General features: G+C 45.2%; 1 protein-coding gene across 1 annotated transcript in view; it reads right to left on the bottom strand.

Annotated features, from left to right (window-relative positions):
• LOC149328644 (venom metalloproteinase Antarease-like) overlaps positions 1–20,221 on the bottom strand; it is a 39,980-nt gene that overhangs the window by 15,007 nt on the left and 4,752 nt on the right. The window contains exons 2-9 of the mRNA XM_089559045.1: positions 15,980–16,152; positions 15,715–15,807; positions 14,613–14,751; positions 6,710–6,852; positions 4,838–4,912; positions 4,638–4,762; positions 4,499–4,548; positions 575–683 (exon numbers count right to left, since the gene is read on the bottom strand). Coding sequence (XP_089415171.1) covers positions 575–683; positions 4,499–4,548; positions 4,638–4,762; positions 4,838–4,912; positions 6,710–6,852; positions 14,613–14,751; positions 15,715–15,807; positions 15,980–16,152 — 907 coding nt within the window. The remainder of the gene's footprint in view (positions 1–574; positions 684–4,498; positions 4,549–4,637; positions 4,763–4,837; positions 4,913–6,709; positions 6,853–14,612; positions 14,752–15,714; positions 15,808–15,979; positions 16,153–20,221) is intronic.

The following is a 20,221-nucleotide window of genomic DNA, read 5'->3' as shown; positions in this document are numbered from 1 at the left end:
CGTACCTGCGAGACCTTCGTAAGGTTTCTTATTGTTCGCGAAAATGCACCTTCGAAGAACTGTATGCCTTTAGGGCCCACACGCTGAGAGGTCGCCCATTTAAATCTTGATTGATAGATTTCTAATGAATAGGCTTAGAAGGACATCGACTGCTGCACACTTTTCAGTACAGGACCAGGCAACGGTGAGGTTAAGTTGAAAAAAAAAGTAAATATGTTGAAGGAAGTACCCCAGAAAGAGGAAGCCATCTATTGTCATATTTTCAAACTTGGTAAAGCAAGCGCTGGCGGCGCCGGAGCGAGATTTTAGCATTTCTTTTTGTGAAGTTATACCCAAACTATACGTCACGGCTCGATGGTGCGATATCGGTCGAATCTAAGTATTTTTGTTGTATAGAGCTGCTACTGAAGCTTGCTTTTGTATTGAAAAGCAAACCAGCCTATTCCATTTTTTTTTTGCTTCGCATGCAGCGACACTTGCCTCTTAAATATAGTGAACATTTATTATTGAAACTCTGCCCAATATACCAGTGAGCTAAATTAAGCACAAGAAAATTGTGTGAGGAGAGACTTGCCTATGTCCTATTTCGTGCGCAGCATTCAGAACTCCGCTGTACGACCCCGGGACATCTTCAGCCATAGCTACAAAGTTGTCTCGGCACATACCGCCCGCGTAGGCGATTCCTGCGTTAGATATAACTTACTAATACCAAGGAGCACAATGCATTGCTCGTAACAACGACAGAAGCGTGCCGGAATAATTCAAGTGCGCAATCAATTGAGCCAACAGGGTGACCGATGGCAGATTGCATGAATTCGCATCAAGCTGTTGCATTCGAGAAAGATGCGTCAGCTATACCTATTTAGGAAGAAACTGCAACCAATAAGTGGTGCGCTAAAAATGAGTTGTACATGGGCACTTCAAAAGCAATAAACAGATTTACGCCAATAAACAGGCTACCGAAATATATTCTGATTGCTAAAAAAACGTTTTTAGATAAGGAACACGCTTCATGTAGGAATAATTATGCGGCATGGTTAGGGCGATATACGACTTAGATGCATTCAAAGCCAAAGGAATGATTTCGCAAGACATATGTAGGACGCTGTTAGCCCCTTAACGAAAGGCTGAAAGAGATTTCAGGGAAAGAAAAGAAAATGACTGTTGAAGTTAAACTTTGCTCGGCAGTGATATCATATTTGTTTTCTGCAGCGTTGAAAACATAAGGGCAGTTAACCTTAAAAGCGAAAAGAAATATTTATCCCGTGATTAGAAAGCATGCTTTCTTCTACAAGAAGCAATGGCTCATTTAGGCATTCACAATGCACTGGTTTACAGTCGCAGCAGCTCCTGTCAGCTTCGATAATTAAAAAGTCGAGCGTTAACAAGCTCCCTTCCTAGTTGGAATTGCTAAAATGTTGAATGTGGCCCGCTTCTCTGATGCTTACTGGCAATAGATACAAAAGGTTTCACAATGGAGACCGCCATTCGTGCAGTACAAACTAGAAATCTGCATATGGCAGCATCGAACATTAAAGCACTAAATTTAACTCACTAACATTGCTTTCTATTAATTTGCAGTGTGCGTTAGTTTCGGCGCCCGGCTTACGGATGGAGCGCAAAATGTTTGTCGTTTGTGTGTGTTTTTCTTTGGCAGAATGGCTGGTTTCTTCAGGTTTATTTGCGAGGCAGTCACATATTTATATTCTTTTCCTTATTGTTCCTACTTTTTGTTTTATTTCTTTTTTCTTTAGATGTCAATAAATAAATAACTCTCCCAAAGTTGACTTTGAATGTGATCGGGCAGGATAGAACCTGGAAGACCCCCTGCATTATATTGCCATCATCTAAATTATTTCCCTCTTCACACCATCAAAAAAAAGGTAAAGATCGAAACTGGCGCAGTCTCGACAGGAGTACGCCATCTTTGTCCTCGAGGCATCTGACGGAGGGCGGAGGAACAGGCCTGTGGGCAAGCCGTGCATTGGAGAGGTAGTACATCCTCATGGAGAGAATATGGAGCTGCAGCTGAAGCTTCAGAGGAGAGTGCGGATCGAAGTCGACGGGTCACATGAGGCTCAAGGGTACAAGCCGGGGAGCGGCTGAAATAGCCGAGCGCCCACACCGAGGAGGTTCAAGGCAAGACCCAGATCACCGGCGAGTCAATGGAAGGTAAAGTTAGCGAGCGGCTGAAGAATGGGGTCCATCCTTCCGAGCTGAGGCACTGGAAGGCTTGTAAAGCAGAGCTCCAGTAGGCAGACGACAGAAGGTTTCTCGATGGAAGTTCGACTGGTCATGCATATCGGCGACGGGACAACAAGAAAGATGCAAGGCTCAGAGCGGAGAACTTCAGTCGTTGACCAGTGGGACAAGGAATCTTCCGGTGTGTTACACTGCAGTGGTTGATTTCTCGTGATCCTTCTTTCGTCAGGCACTATGACAATGGAAGGGAACAGTTTGCAGAACCACAGCGCGGAAAAAGGGGACCGAATGGTCAGAGGTGGGAAAATGGAGCTGATGGCGAGAGCGGTGGAGGTTGCATTGAGTAGATAAGTCGGCGATTCTGTGAGAAAAATTAACTATTCAAGAGGTAGAAGGGACGTTGAAGAGAGCCGAATTGGCGAAAGCAGAATTGTAGTATGACATATGAGTCAGGGAAGTGGCGGCCTGTGCGAAACGAAGGAAAGTTCGGCCGCACGCCGGGAACCACGAGTGACACCACTCAGGTCATGACTGAAAGACACGTCGTAAATTTTGAAGAGGTTGGCGTTTTGCCCAGAGGGCAAGGGAAGAACAGCACACAGATGCCTATTCGCGTGCAGTTCTGCAGACCACCTAGTCCGGAAGGGTTCATTTGGAAATGGCTCAGAGATATCCCGTGAAAGAGAAAGCACAAATGGAAGGCCTGTCGCGCTTGCCGAAGGGGCAGAGTTAGAGACTGAGAACACGGTCAGTGAGGAGCGGCTGTTTCACGTGCTTGACGCGGCCTCAGTCAGCTGTGGGAATGGCAAATTTGTGGGATGTTCAAATTTAAGCGCAGAAAATGTTCCACTTAACAACTGGGTTCTTGCGAAGTCAAATCTTACACTGCCTGGTGCCTTCGAGGAACAAGAACACACAGAGTTGGTAGCTGCCGAACCCGTTGAAGTGACCGAGGGTGCCGCTTCGCTTTTTGCTGTAGCGCACAGCCTCGAGCAAAATGTAGAGTGATTCTTAACTGCAGAGGCGTGTGACGAGCAGTCGAAGGAAGCACCTGCAGTATTCAAAGAATTGGGCGTGTTGACCGATGGTGGAGACAGCAACAAAAAACGTGTAGGCGCAGCTATGGTCGCGGCTGTCATCACAATAATTAATCGGGTCTTCAGCGCCAGCGTTGAAGGAAGGCACGGTTCTATCGAAAGCACCACTGAACTTCACAAGTTCCAGAGTACTGGAATGCGAGGCCCTACGTTGATGGACTCGGATGAAAATGCGAGTATATGCGTGCATGGCTTGATGAACTAGAGTGCTTCGATCGAAAATGGAGATGAGGTTGCAGGCCGGAGGTCCATACAGCTTGCACCGACGGAGTGCGGAACGGTCAGCTCAGTGAGGTTAATCCGGCAACATTAAGCGCATGCTAAAGTAGTTCTTCAGTCGAAGTTCTCATGAACGGCAGATTATATCTACTGCTTGTACGTATGAAACAGGCAGGTCACTCAGATTTAGCACTAGCCTAGACCCACTTTCAGAGGTGTTCGGTAAGGGCTGTATCAGACCGACCGATTGTCCTCCGCCCCAAAAGGGGTGAGAAATGTCGGTGGCAGTGTGTTTGAAGTCGCGAGTACGAATCAAAAGATCTGAGCCCCGACCCAGGTGCGCTGCTCAGGCTTTTTGCGTCAGCTGCAGGGCTATAGAAGTGGGCTGAAGGGGGCACATTAGTAATTTGTCCCCTCTTGAGCTTGTTGGTGCAATCATGATGCCCGGAGGATGATCGCGCGACATTAATGGCGCAATAGCATTGTGTGTGTTTTATACTTTTTGGCTGACATCAACTACAGCTATGAACCAACTAGCCCAAACCAAAGTACTTCTCGTTTGGCTGCGTGGCTGATTTCGTCAGGTTTATCTGCGAAGCATTCATGTGTGCAGTTTTCTCCTGGTTGTTCTTCTGTTCTGTTTTATGTTTTTCTCTAAGTAAAAAAAATGTTTACACTCCTGAAGTTGACTTTAAGTAACGTGATCGAAAATGTTCGAGCCTTGGAGAGGTTGTGCATTATACTACCACCATCTACATCATTTCCCCATAAAAAAAAAATCAGTAGAGAGAACAAGACAATCACAGCTTTCATATTTAGAAAAGCTGCGAAAGAAGTAGATTCTTAACACCACGCTCATACTCTCGATGCCACGAGTAATGCTGAGGCATTTTTAAAAGGCAGCGTTTTATCTCCTGGGTTGAATTTTGTGACTGCTAATCGCGATCCGTTCATAAAAAGCAGCTGAGTAAACACCGTACCTGCGATGTCTCGGTTTATGACTCCTTTGGTAATCTCACAAATGTCGCGCCTGCAAATGTGTTAAAAATTTATATGTAAACGATTGTTACTGCAATGTTTTATTTGCGATGACCGGCAAAGAGTTTGCCCTATACGAACCCTGTGAGAAGCAGAGCAATGTCTGGGTTTCCGAATTTTTCTCTGTTCATGTTAGCATAACGGCGAAACATATCAAGGGTAGTCGTATCGTATATGAGGTCAATTCCAAATATAAATGCACTATCCTGAAACACAAAATACAACAAGATGACAAACGCACTGTGTCACACGAGTTCCTGTACTCCATAGCGGCTACTTGCCTCTTTGCTTCTTTCAACTCCAACCAGTGCAAGTCTCACGTCAGGACATCTCATGCTCATGAACACAGCATTTATCTGAAGAGACAAAAGGTAATGTATAAAACGCGCTAATGCACAACCACTCTAGAGACTGCTGGCCGTCAAGGTTTCAAAAATGCATCTTACGCTTATACAGTCCTAGTTATACTTTATCATCAGCCTATAACTATGTAGTATAGGACACGTAGCATTTCTTGAGCTGCGGTGACAGATGTTGAACCCGACCATTTATAGACTTCTACAGGCGAAGTAACTTCAAATATAGGTATTTCAATCCGCTTTATATTACAAAAGTACAATAATATGCACCCATCTGAAACGTCAATTGAATTTGCATATTGCGAAATATGGTCGAGATCTCTTGTTGTTAAATGCGATCGATATAAAAGTCGCCTACGAACGGCATTTTAGAACAGGAGAGGCTGTGGGGAAGTGAACAATGTTTCGTGTGCTTTCAGAAAAAGCACACAGCTCGTTTTTTATTGATAATATTACTTATTGTCACAACTGTTCACTGCGCTGCAGAACACATCGTATGTGGACGGCAAGCATCCTCAAGCCACTCATATGCAGGTTTTTATTCCTTCACCACAAACATGTTTACCTACACGTTGTTTGGAATAAAAATTCCGGTTTCGAGTGTGATGCTGAGGTGTCGTTGGCTGTAATTTTATTTTAATTAGGGACTTTAAGCGTTTCTTAGAGCGCATACGATAACGAGCTGTCTCGCTGCATGAGGCTCGCGTCAAAGACACTTGTTCCAAGCATCGTATAGGAGAAATCCTCAGAAACTTTGTGCCCAAGGCAGTACTTCTCGCCACATGACAGCAATGGGGAAATGAGCCCGCATATCCTGTTTAACACCCAGATGTTGAATAGGTGCCCTGAACGGAGCTAAATAAACCAGATGACCAATTTTTTATAGACGACACGAAACAAGATAGTGCGCACTGCCAGCACGAGCAGTCAATCGGACCACTAAACACTATTTGTCGGTATGAGTACAATACCACCCCCTTTGAGCAATTTTAACAGAAGTTTGAATTCTTTACAACTAACATCCACGAGAAACTCCGACGCTAGCATGTCGGCACGGAAACAAAAACGTACACAACTCGTACAAACACGCGTCGCTACCATCAAAAAGTGAAGGTGCAGTTTGCGACATTAAAATCTCTACATCCTACCATTATTTTCTACTTCCACCTGCACTGTTTTTATACTCTTTCGGTTTCTTACATGGGTATGAGCATTTCAAAGTTTGAATAAGAATTGGTGAGAATCGAAAAAAATTCAATTCGGATTTTTAATTTTATTTTTGCAGCCGTGTCCCTAACCAAGGACACTAGATTAATACGTTCAACTTTAAACGATCACGTTTTCAATTTGCCTTCTACTACATATATTCCGTTTGTGCTGCCTTTTTAGAAAGAACCACGGATTTACAAGACAAGCTTAATCTCAACAATCATGGTCGGCAGTGGCTCAATTTCTCGGTTTACATTTGAAGGCAATATTTTGTTTGCTTGATTGTTGTGAGCGCATTTTAAAAGACATTCTCTAAGCATGCGACGAATTTTACACCACAGCGGACTGCGGCCTTTTTGGGCCATCTTCAATTATTATGCTACATGTGCTTGCCATCTCTATGGCTCTTCATGACTGCGCAAAACAGATGCAACTCATTCGAAGGAGAGCCATATTTAGCGCGTTTAAGTTCTGCTGAGTGTGGGCAAGTAAACTCAGCTGTAATAGCGGCCATTGTGGAATCAATGAGTTGTTTAATGCCGAACTGCTTCGCTGGCCCAGCAGAGGTCGGAGCAGTGTACTTACGCTATTCATAAAGATACATATATAGAGCAGGAAGTCTTTATCGGTGTTGAATCTCTTGTTGTGTCTTACGTCAGACACTACATAAACTTCGATGGTCACATTGTTCGGAAGACTTGATTCGTTGCATTTCTTTGGAGGAGTATCTGAAATAAATAAGGCATTAAACATTTTTCAATTGCTAGGATAATGAGGCATTAGTTTTAATATTGCCACGGACGATGTGACGAAGTGACCAAAATGCGATAGCAGGTGCGTGCTCTGTTTGTGTTTTGAGTCCTGTTCCTTGCGCCATCTTTGGTGCAAGTGCGGGGCTTAGCACGTATTCAACGTGGAGAATCTCGAAACAATGACCACAGTGGAGCTCGAAAATCAGTCACGGCACAGAGTTCACTTTGTACACTTAATTACACCATACCGGTAACGGTCGCCAACTACCACTCCCCGACTCCTTGCAGGGCAGTTATCACAGAAAGACGGCTATAACTCATGGGCACGTTGGTCAGACATGATTTCTTGTGCAACAGCGCTACGGCTCAAGGCCAGAGGATGAGAAGGGTCGATACACAGGGCTAACTAACAACAGAAGTTTATTCACGAAGACGGGCTTATAAAGGCGCTAGCAACACTGAAAACCAGAAAAACACAAAGAACCTTGACAGATAACCCTCCGACCACGCACTTTTTTGATACCACAAGGTTATTTATCGTCGCTGTGTATCGTCCCTTCTCCTCCTCTGGCCTTCAGCCGTTGCGCTGTTGCACAAGGAAATAGATAGACGACTACGACCACCAGCACCGCATAGCTCAATCGAGGTCCCTCGCCGCGTAGGACTCTCCTAAAACCTGCTGCTATTCTCCCATTCTGGCGCGTGCTGAGTGTTGAGCCAGGTGAAGTGTTGACCTAGGAGATCGCTCCAGCCTTTCCGGCATGCCATCACGCCCTGCTGAAAACGGACTTGTTATTCCCAAAGCGCTACCAGCTTCTTTGCTTTCGAACCTCTTAATCAACACCATGGAATTTTTTTTGCGACCCCTGACATGCACCACAGACATTTGGACTAAGGGAACAAAGTACGACAGCTAGCGCCTTTTCTGTGCCCTGGCTATCTCTTCTGTGGGCCCTGGGTACAGAAAATATGGGCTGCACAACAATCTGCTTTTGAAACATAACCCACAATCACCGAAGCGGCCTCAAAACGGGCAGAAGTTTTGATAATACCTCTTAGAGGTATTTTACTCCTCCACATCCTGAATTCTACTACATCGCGATTTGTGTGATGAGGCACTGATAATACCAGTACCTACATGCAGTTTATTTTATTTTAATATTGTGCTTTAACCTATATTGTGTTTCTCAATTTCTTTATTTCCCCGTTGATTCGGTCTATTCCGCTGTTCATTTTCATGTGTTCAAATAATTTTGCGGCTCGTTCCATTTTTTTTCTATTCTGTTCTGCTTATGTTGTTAAAAATGTAGTTTGAAATTTGACGCCCTCTTATTAAATGACCTAAGCGCCTGCAAGGTGTCTCAGAACAATGAATTAAGATTAGTGACACGACAAATAAAACTCAGTGCAGTAAATTGACCACCGCAGGAGGGGTAAAAATGGAAGAAAGGCGTTTTAAAGAAGTTCAGACGAATCGACTGTTTTACCCGCCGCGGTGGCTCAGTGTTTACGGCACTCGGTTGCTCACCCGAAAGACGCGGGTTCGAACCCGGCTGCGGCGGCTGAATTTCTATGGAGGCGAAATTCTAGAGGCCCGTTTACTGTGCAATGTGAGTGAACGTTAAAGAACCCCAGGTGGGGGAAATTTCCGGAGCTCTTCACTACAGCGTCCCTCATAGCCTCAGTCACTTTGGGTCGTTGAAACTCCAATAAAAAAAAAAGAAACGACTGTTGGGCGAGTTGGTGCACGCCTCGACGATACAAAGCTCAAGAGTGGACAGGACGAACGAAGAACAAACATGGACAAGTTGCTTACTGCAGCTAAGGTGTATTGCACTAGCTCGCCTTTTATAGCAAGATGCAAGGCAAAAGCATTTAGGCACACGCACACACGCATAACTGTGACGATAGCTGTGTCGCTGTCAATTCACCCTCATGGCCAAGCATACAAGGCCAAATATACAATATACAGAGAGGGTGCTGACGCATAGCTCACCTGGTTTTCGAATTAGGAAAGCCTGCACGATTTCTCCGGTGTTCTTTTTTTTATGCTCGCTAACGACGCATGCATCAGCAAATTTAAGAGTACAATCATGGCACCCTCTGCAGTTCGCAGCAAGGTGATCTTTTACGGCTACATTTTGCACAGCTGCAATAAGCGCTTTGACCGGGTCCGTTCTTCCTTCGTCCTGCCCACTCTTGCGCCTTGTATCATCGCGTTTTAAAGAACACGGCATGCAGTGCCCAACCAGCAAAACTAAGCGCTTGTTGCAAACGGAAGGTGCTCGAAAAACGGACATGAACTAGAGTCGCAGTAGTATCCGTGGGGCTCATCCTGCTCATGAAAAAAGCCACCAGCGCTGTAACAGCGTGAACTCAGAAAGCGGGTTTGAGAAAACTGAAATCAGCGCAACATGCTGAACAGCGCACAGGTCCATAAGCAGCCTTGCAATGAAATTCAAAGATCTGGCAAAATTGAGAAATTTCGTCCCATGCCCCGCGATGCAAGAGCGATGTCATTACGCCCCTGCCTCGTCTTCGGCACTTAAAAAAAGAAAAATTGAACAAAAAAAACGCGGCAATTTGCTCGCAGTGTCGAAGTGCGAGCATTTTCCTGAACATCGTGTTTTCAGCAGAAGTATTTACTATGATGTCAGTGAATAAAACGGAAATTCTTCCTTATTCTTCATATAGTTCTCGTGAGGCGAGAAATAAAGCTTTCTAACCAGACATTCTCGTAATGGAACGTGGTAAAAAGATCAGAACTCTTCCTGTACTGTTTGTATCAAAGTGCTTTGGTATCAAAAGGTACATGGGAATTCGGCAGCTGGATATTAACCATGTTCTCTTCATTATTCCCTCAAACAATCGTTCATCATTCGGCATTTTAAGGCGGAAGCCTTTAATGTCTCATCGTTGTAAGCAGCAGTTGTCGACAGAAAATGTCACGCTTTTCAATTGGTGCAAACGGTCATGACGTCACAGTGCGCGAATTTCAAACGGGGCCAATTGCACTTTGGCTAGTAACCATGCAACCAATTGAAGGGATCGTATAGTGATGCTCCAAGTAAGTGCGACTGAGCTTAGTTAATTGCTTAATTACCCAATTAGCCTAATTAGCTTTACTAGCCAGGCCATATAAATAAATAAAACCGATTAAGAAATTGGTCGAGCTCAGGAATCGAACCCCGGTCTTCGGCGTGAGAGACGAGCATGCTATCCACTCCGCCATGCCAGCTCGATGGTTTGCAATGAACAAAGGCGCGTCTAGTGAATACGGTGTCTTCACTCACTCTCATCCTCCTCCATTCCCTTCCGGCGAGGTTCAGGTGTCCACCGACAAATGAGAGACATACATTTCCATTCCTCAAAAACCAATTTAGCGACGAGCGAGGCGTAGAACCGAATGGGCGATGGCGTTCTATGGACTCCTTGGCAGCGTTGCAAGACGCTGTCGCGTTCCACTCTTAGGGGCGAAGCTTAACATCTTAACCACACATCAGTGACCACACTTTAGGTCAAAAAAGTGCCCCCCTGAATTTTGACGGGTGTCCACCGAGATATGTGAGACAGTTACTGCGTAATTTCCTTTACTCAAATACAATTTTCATTTTCTTCATTACGGCTCCTCTTTATCTATCTTCTTTCACTCCCACCTCCCTTCCTCTACAGTGCGGTTCAGGTGTCCACCGAGATGACAGAGAATTACTGCGCCATTTCCTTTCCTCGATGTGAGTGCACGTTAAAGAACCCCAGGTGGTCGAAATTTCCGGAGCCCTCCACTACGGCGTCTCTCATAGCCTTAGTCGCTTTGGGACGTTAAACCCCATAAACCAAACCAAACCATTTCCTTTCCTCAAAAAGCGCTGCGTTCAAAGGGCAAGGCATCGCGCCGAACGGGTGGTGGCGTTCCGTGGACTCCCTGGCAGCGCTACAACGCGCTGTCGCGTTCCAGTCGTAAAGGCGAAGCTTAAGCGTCATTAATTAGCAGTTAATTAGTATTCAGGCATTAATCAGTAATTAACAATTAATTTTTTGATTTGCCATCACTTAGTAATTAGTACTCAATTATATGTGACGCCACCAGTGCCACAGAAACAGCGAAGGTTGTGCGGAAAACGCTTCCGCCTCTACCCACTTTAGACATGCAAAGTGCCCCCTGAATTTTTGTGAGGTTTCTAAACATATAGGAAGTACAACGCACCTATCCAAAAGAAAGTACTTCTTTCTAAAAAGGTACTTTTTAAAATCTCCAAAATCTGCTTAGAAATCACCTGAGGACGTAAAAGCGGCTTTGCCTGAATGCTTCCATCAAATAAGAGAATACGGTAGGCGCAGTTCGAAAAAGAAGGCACAAAATAATAAAAGAAATAGAATCCACGACATTGCCCACAGCACATCGGTTATGCATGGAAAGCGTGTGTAGTTACCACAACACACGTTTAAAGATGTGATCGTGATAAAAATATATTTCGTCGAAAAACTTCCCCGAAGTCATGCTGATCCTTTATTCAAATCCAATTTTAACGACCAACCAGGCTTGTAAGTTAATCCAACAGTTTTCCGGTACGGGCAGTGGCAGTCTTTTAATGCCTAGTATAACGATTTTAGTTTCGGCCTGTGGAATGCGGAATATCAACGTTCTGATGCGACTTGGGCTATGATGAACGCTGTAGAGGCGCACTCCAGACTAATTTCGATCACCTAGGATTCACAAAAATGCGCTGAAATTGAGCAGCACATGACCGTTTTTGTATTTCGCCGCCAACGAGAACGGCCCGCACGGCCGGTATTAGTGCAATTGCCTTAGTGCAATTTAGTGCCTGAAATATTATCAGATTTCCAACTGCTAGCTAGAGGTAACCGAATATTTCAAGCCGTACATCGCTCAGACGTAAATGTGATTTCAGCCCACGTTAAACATGCTAACCATGATCAGCTGCTCGGATGATATCCCGACTTTTCAAAATGTCAAGTTGTTGCATTGATTGCTTAAGAGTAATGTATTAGGGCGTTCGTGGCACCCATTATGCTCTACTCTTGTGTAAGGTATCAGCCCAGGTCCTCACTATCGGGATGTTTTGGTGTTTAGGGAAGCCGTAAAGGCTCGACTGCACCAGTTAGGGACAAACTATGGAGGTGGTCACTTTTGACAAAAAACGGTCGGCGGTCTCCAAAGTTTCAAACTTGTTTTTAGCGAGTTCCACAAGGTGACGACGGTCTCATTGGGGGCAGTTAATAGTCACTGCCTTCGCTGTGGACACAGCCAATCGTCTGTATATAAAAAATTCAGGGGGCACTTTGACTGTCTAAAGTGGGTAGAGGCGGAAACGTTTTCCGCACCACCTTCGCTGTTTCTGTGGCACTGGTGGCGTCACATATAATTGAGTACTAATTGCTAAGTGATGGCAAATCACTAATTAATTGTTAATTACTGATTAATGCCTGAATACTAATTAACTGCTAATTAATGACGCTTAAGCTTCGCCTTTACGACTGGAACGCGACAGCGCGTTGTAGCGCTGCCAGGGAGTCCACGGAACGCCACCACCCGTTCGGCGCGATGCCTTGCACTTTGAACGCAGCGCTTTTTGAGGAAAGGAAATGGTTTGGTTTGGTTTATGGGGTTTAACGTCCCAAAGCGACTAAGGCTATGAGAGACGCCGTAGTGGAGGGCTCCGGAAATTTCGACCACCTGGGGTTCTTTAACGTGCACTCACATCGAGGAAAGGAAATGGCGCTGTAATTCTCTGTCATCTCGGTGGACACCTGAACCGCACTGTAGAGGAAGGGAGGTGGGAGTGAAAGAAGATAGATAAAGAGGAGCCGTAATGAAGAAAATGAAAATTGTATTTGAGGAAAGGAAATTACGCAGTAACTGTCGCACATATCTCGGTGGACACCCGTCAAAATTCAGGGGGGCACTTTTTTGACCTAAAGTGTGGTCACTGATGTGTGGTTAAGATGTTAAGCTTCGCCCCTAAGAGTGGAACGCGACAGCGTCTTGCAACGCTGCCAAGGAGTCCATAGAACGCCATCGCCCATTCGGTTCTACGCCTCGCTCGTCGGTAAATTGGTTTTTGAGGAATGGAAATGTATGTCTCTCATTTGTCGGTGGACACCTGAACCTCGCCTGAAGGGAATGGAGGAGGATGAGAGTGAGTGAAGACACCGTATTCACTAGACGCGCCATTGTTCATTCCAAACCATCGAGCTGGCATGGCGGAGTGGATAGCATGCTCGTCTCTCATGCCGAAGACCGGGGTTCGATTCCTGAGCTCGACCAATTTCTTAATCGGTTTTATTTATTTATATGGCCTGACTAGTAAAGCTAATTAGGTTAATTGGGTAATTAAGCAATTAAATAAGCTCAGTCGCACTTACTTGGAGCATCACTATACGATCCCTTCAATTGGTTGCATGGTTACTAGCCAAAGTGCAATTGGCCCCGTTTGAAATTCGCGCACTGTGACGTCATGACCGTTTGCACCAATTGAAAAGCGTGACATTTTCTGTCGACAACTGCTGCTTACAACGATGAGACATTAAAGGCTTCCGCCTTAAAACTGACAGCTCTCTCAGAATCTTTGCAGTTGCCATAATTATTCTCTATCTGGGGACATTGTTCAAGCCTGAAATCATTCCAATAGTTCCAAGAAAGATGCCACGGCTTCTTTCAAAGCTGCAGGGTTGCGTTGTTTAGCCATACGGCGAACTGCAAACCATGAAAACCGCTAAACAAACCGCAACCTATGGATTTGTTGCGTTGCTTCGTCTAAGCGAAACGTGACAGGAGGATGTATAATAATTGGAAGAAAGTATTGATGACCCTGTCCGTTATTAGGTATCAAGTTATTTTTCCTTTAAAAATTGCAGAAGCGAAGAACTCAGTGATCATATGCGGGAAAGTTTATCTTAAAAAAATTTTTACCAGTTAGCCATCAAGCCTATAGCGGTGAACCGAACCATCTCACTAAGTTCGATAGCTGCGCTGAGCCAACAAGAGAAAGGAAAAACCACACAGAAAGCGACAGGCTTCCAACTGGTTGGTTGGTTTATGGGGTTTAACGTCCCAAAGCGACTCAGGCTATGAGAGACGCCGTAGTGGAGGGCTCCGGAAATTTCGACCACCTATGGTTCTTTAACGTGCACTGACATCGGACAGTACATGGGCCTCTAGAATTTCTCCTCCGAAGAAATTCAACCGCCGCGGCCGGGATCAAACCCACGTCTTTCGGGTCAGCAGCCGAGCACCATAATCATTGAGCCACCGCGGCGGCCGACTTCCAACTCAATCTTTCCAAGGCGCTGCGAGACATACTTGTTGTCTGCGCAGAAAACGTCCAGGTGTCATAGAAATGAACTAATAGTACAAGCTACATTAAGTACAGTTTCTACCTTGCATAGGAGAAGACGAACAAGGCATGACATTAGGATCAGTTCAATATAGAAGATTTTTAGGGAAAATTATATGAAAGAGATACGAACGAAATGTAAGGTGCAAAGATCGATTTAAGGGGAAAGATTCATAAGTGTCCAGGACTGAAAATTTCTTTGTGAACTTTGGAAACAAGCTACGTTGCATCACGATGCTTTGCACTGTATTTTTGACAGTTAGTACTATTTTCATGTTCTTTCCGTGAAATGGCAAGCCTGTTTTCAATTCCTGGTTCATTATATGTCAAATAGTTCAGGGGAAAATGTTGATGCACCTATTACAAAAAAATCGTGGTTACCTTTTCTCTGTGCAAGAGATACTTTTCCAAACGTGGGAGGTTGTTGCATTCGGTGCACTACGTGTGGAGCCAGGCCACTCTGAGGATTTCCTTTGTGCGCAACAGGCTCAATTCTTTCCGATGGACTGAGAAAACCGCTCTAAGCAATGAAAGCAGATATGAAGGCTGGTAAGACATAGATAATATCATCTCTTTACTGCAATTTATTTCGTCACTTTTAATAGAAGAGGTCTGCAGCACCGTACGCTTTTAATGAATTACTATTTCCACTCGAATATGTTCCAGCTAAGATGTCAATACCATTTTGCCACTAAGACAAGAGTGCTAGCGATCACAAAACTGAATAAAATCCTAGTAGTTCTCTTCAGTTCCGCATCGGAAGTTTCCTTGACTGGAAAGACTGTCATTGAGGAGCTTAAACCAAGCAGCCTAATGATAGCCGAAAATTTAGCTTGAGATCGCTTATTCGTGCTGTGAGCATTCCAAATTCAGAGCAGTCTGCTACCGTAGACAAAGCTTGTATAACAGTTCTAACGTAGAAAGTACATTTTAATGACTCCCTTCGGAGCCACTAACACATACATGTGGTAAAGTAGCACTAGCATTGTAGCATGTCAATGCTCAGCATGATTGCGTGTAGCAATACTTTTATTGCTATTTGAGCTAAGAGCATGTTTCAGTAATAACGAAGCATTTACTCATTGGCAACAACCCAAGCGCTGTCTTGAGGCTACAATGGAAGGCTAGGGGAGCTCTTCATACACCGCTTGGAAACAAGGACCTCATCATCGTTCACTGCTCGATTTCATTAGATCAGCGAACCTTTTCTCATTTATTCAGGCATCCTCATTTATCAATACATACTGTTTTATGCCCTGAGAAAATCAACATCGCATTAAAAAAAATGCTCCCTTATTGCAAATCTACTCCACCTTAGGGGATTCCCCTAAACAGTTGTCCTAGATGTTTTAGTAAACACAGCGGCCTAATTCCTCACTCTAATTTCCGCACTACGTCTGTTCAAATGGTTTTTATTAAATAATGTTAAGTTTTTTGGGACAAGAAGTGCAGAAATCCAAAATCAAATTGTTCAACTACTTACCACTTTAACGCCACCAGCATCGAAGGCAAGTGATAGAGTAGCGAGTTGTTCTTTATCCTCATACAAACTTTCTTCCACTTCAGAACCCTTTATCTGAAGGGAACGAAATGAAAAAGGTGTCATTTCAGACTGTGCTATGCAAATCAATTAAATTTAATATAACAAGGATGTCAATAATCACAGTACGCGTAAGTCTACTGTCAAAAAATCTCTTATATACTTTGGCGTTGTCTTCCAGGCGTTCCAAATCGACAAATATACTTACAAACTCGTCAAAAAAGGCACCAATACGGAAGCTTCGAAAACGCAATGTTTCAGCTGCCACACTGGCTTTGGTCAAGGTGAGCGCCAGGCCATTATCAATTCGCAGAACCAGAGCCCCAGACTTGCTTCGCTCTTGAAGAAGTCTTGGATACACAATCCGCTCATCCTGACTGGCTGTAAAAAATTCGTGAAAAAAAAAAAAGCGTTGTTCACAACTTCACTGGTCAAGAGTCACCGCGACATCGGTGTAACCTTACGTAAAAATGGGAATAAATTTACTAATGGCACTAAGAAGTTTTCTCAATATCCAGTTCAGACAGCAAATCACTTTTAGAAAAAAATCTATTCCGCTCTATTCGAAGAAATATGTACATGTTATGGATTGCAACAAATCATTTCCTTGGATATGTTTTTTAAATGTCCTGCCCTGCACTCTATAAAAACGAAAACATCACGTTATATTAGGCACGACAAAGCAAGAAAAGAATGAAACATACAGAGTGTACTAAAGTTCTACACCATTTCTTTTAAGCTTATTTATCTCTAAAACAGTTGCACTGCACAATTTCCTTTGCAATGGTCACTATCTTTTTGTCCCCATCAGAAAGAATGAAATCTGAATGTCAGTATTTAGCTGACAAGTTCGCTAATTAGCCATTACATAGCCACGACATGTCTCAATAGAAAACCTCCTAAGGGTGTGAGAGTGAATGCAGGGACACAGACTGAAATCAAACCATTCATGTATACGTTCTATCTCTGTGGATACGTACGGGCTTAAGGAATAACAATTTCGTATGTTACATGGCTTTGTAAGACATCGTGCGCACCGAGGCTTAAGGAATAACAATTTCGTATGCTAGATGGCTTTGTAAGACATCGTGCGCTCCGAACCTTTTGGATTGAAGTATTCACCGCGATATGAAGCCAGAAGGCTTGGGCTCACTATTTTTCAGACCATGTTACATATGCCTCTCTAAAAGAGAGAGGCAGCGATTTTGAATATTGATTCAACCACTGGACAGTCGGCAGACGACACTCAGCAGTAGATCCTTACGCTACTAATGCGGCAAGCTGAAAAGGACAAAGCTGGTGAACGCATCAACAAGTAACGTGCAGGAAAAAGTAGGCTCCAGCATGAAGAGCGACTGATGCAAGCAAAGCCTATGCTATTGGTTATGCAGAGTGTTTCAACTAAGAGCTTGCAAAGGTTCTAAAATAGTCTTTTTCAGTTATAAGAACACTTTTTTTCGGCATAGCATTGTCAGCAATGTAGTACATCACAGTAGAGCTCCGACTTGCTAACCAGCTGAATGGGTAACTAAATTTTAGTAATCTTTTTGACTGTTACTGTTAGGCTCCTTCATTAGTGAGAGGCGTGTAGCGAAACGTAATTAATACTCATATAGAATTTGTAGAACATGGTTACCCTGGCCGCTGTGGCCCAACAAATGTGGCTACATCGCGCCAAAGTGCGTGCGCTCTTGAGAAGCTTGCAGGCAAAGCACCCTCTCCAGTGCACGTAACACTTCGAAGTAGACAAAATTTCATGGGCCACAGCGCCGAGGGTAACGGCGTTTTTTAAGTTATAAAAACTGATTTAAATATTACATACGGTAGTCTACACGCCTCTCAGGGATTACAGAGCCTAGCAATAACACTTAAAAGTTCACTACTCATTATTAGTTCACTATCTTGCTCGTTAGCACGCATTAGATGTTTTGTGATGTAGTACCCCACTGATAATGTTACGCCTAAAAAGCGCTTTTGGTACTCAAGAAGCCTATTTTTAAAAACGACGTAAAGCCTTAGGTAAAACATCGTGCATGTCTCAAGGAGACCATTAGTAACTAAAACCAACGAAAGCATAGTGGAATGTGCTTTTTTATTTGCCCAGCTGAGAGGTAATTTGTTGTAAATAATTTTTTGCTTCTCAGCCAATGGATTGAAAAGTACAAGAACAACCACATGAAGTAAATGAGACCCAAGCCAAGGACCTCTATGCGAGAACTCTCTTATGGCGCCTAAGGCATCAATACTGCCGGAACAGACGGTCCTCTACAGCTTTTTTTTAATGCGATGTTGATTGCCTCAGGGCATAAAATGGTACGTAATGATAGATGAGGATGCCTAAATAAATGAGAAAAGGTTCGCTGATTTAATTAAATCGAGCAGTGAACGATGATGAAGTCCTTGTGACGAAGCGTTGTAAGAAGCACTATTGTTCGGCGAAAGACCCGCTGCCGCCAGGTGCCGAATTCTTGTCGGCCTTAACGCCGGGCAAACCCCCCGCAGGTGGTTAAAGTCAGCCTCAAGATTTCGGATCTTGCAAACCGGACACCCGGGGCGGCGATATAAACCTTTTAATTGCGGCCACTTTCATGTCACGGCCGGAGTTAGGGCAACCCCGACCCGGATCCTCCGAAGCGCAACCTCCTCTGCACGGGTAAGACCACCGGGGAGGGCTACCGCACACGGAGGGTAAGAGCACGTGTGCGGCGCCGGAGGTGTTCCTTCTTTGTTAAAAGGAGGGTGGGTCGTCCAGAGTGAGGACACGAGGCCGAAACTGCGGAGACAAGGTTGAGGTCACAAGGCGGGTCGCAGAATCTGCACGGCTTTGAGAGCTCAACAGGTTCCGTGGGACCAACTGAATTCGGATTGGCTGCGGGATGCGTGCCGCGAGACGATGGATGTCCTGGCAAATGCCTGGGGTGCGGCTGACGCGTCGTAGTAGGCGTATGACGTGAAGGGCGTCGGTGCGGATGACAATGCGAGCCGTAGGTAGCAGGGGAACGGCGGCCAAAGAGAAAAGTGCCTCTTGAACGGTAAGCATCTCGGCACAAAAGGAGGTTGGAGGTTCTGGGAAGCGAAACCTGGACGTTTGATTCAGGGCAGGCTTGGAAGGGCAGTAAATTGCAGTAGCGATTTCGCAGGCCTGGATGCTCGCGTCAACGTATAAATCGAATGAGCCCTGCGGCAGATCGGCGTCTTTTTGTGTAATTCGTTCGCGAAGCGACGCCTCCGCGAGGGAAGATGATGGCCGACGTAGATCAGTTGGTCTGTTGTCGCTTAGCTGCACCAAATGTCAGGACGGAAGAACTGGCGTAGGCGGCTGTAGAATGGAGTGCGATGAAGCATATGCCCTGAGTGCACACGTTGCGTGTGTAAGGTTAGACTTGAGCCGGCGAGCATCATGTCTTTGCTGCACCAGCTCATCTAGTGTATTCAGCTGCGCATGTTCTTGGAGCGCCACGATCGGGGTGATGCGGGGAAGGCAAGTGATGATCCTCATTGCCTCTCGATTGACAGATTCAAGGCGATCCCATTGAGCCCTCTTCAAATGCTGGAATTGGGCTTGGTAAACAAGGCGCGGTTGCACAACCGCCCGCACCAATTGCCGTGCAACATGAGAGCGGGTGCCGCCAGTTTTAGGAGCAATGCGTCGAATCAGATCTAACGCCTGAATTTCTTGCTTTTTAGCTCGAGAAAGCCAAGCAGTCCCTGTTCCTGACTCGTGTGTTGTCAAGCCCAAGATTTTTACGGTCGAACTTTGTTGAAGTGGAGTTCCGGATAGATGGAGACGAATTGGTGTCGCAGCGAGTTTGCGGCGTCCCCAGCGGTTGGCAACTGACACGTACAGGGTCGTCCACTCTTAATTAGAATGCGCTAGCGCATGGCCGTGCTCTTTGTAGGGTCACTGCGTCCAAAACGGCTGCGCATCGAAGCGAAGTGGCAGATGACGCGAAGCATCACGTCCAGGTACACCTTCTCGTGCGCCACTTTTCTGCGGTGAGCGACTGTGTCGCACGCGGTGGCCCTCTGAGGAGTGCGGCCATGCGCTAGCGGGTTCTAACTAACAGTGGACGACCCTGTACGTAGTTTTGCTCACTGAAAGACAGCCGTGTATTTTAATGATGAACAAACAATCATTGCAAAGCTTTGCGGCACTGGAACTTTCGAAGTCCGCCGCTGTGGACAGTGTGACGCCGGTGAACACTCAGAAATCGCTCACAACACCAGCAAACTCCAACGGAGAAAGCCGCCGCATTACGCATTAGTTAAGTTCGCAGAGCACCGTACACCACGTAAGGTGGTCGAGGGGCTGGGGGGGGGGGGGGGGGGGGGGGGGGGGTCTGAATGTACTGGCGGTTTTCAAGCTGTGTTTTCTGGTACTGCCTAATGATTACACTTTTATTGGGCCATCGACCAAGACAGTTACGGTCTTAAGAGGGAGGGGGAGAAG

This window comes from Amblyomma mixtum, chromosome 9 (assembly GCF_055824585.1).
Source record: "Amblyomma mixtum isolate Tamu chromosome 9, ASM5582458v1, whole genome shotgun sequence".
NCBI classification, from domain to species: Eukaryota; Metazoa; Arthropoda; class Arachnida; order Ixodida; family Ixodidae; genus Amblyomma; species Amblyomma mixtum.
The sequence above is the reverse complement of the archived record's forward strand: the minus strand, read 5'-3'. Positions and strand labels throughout refer to the sequence as shown.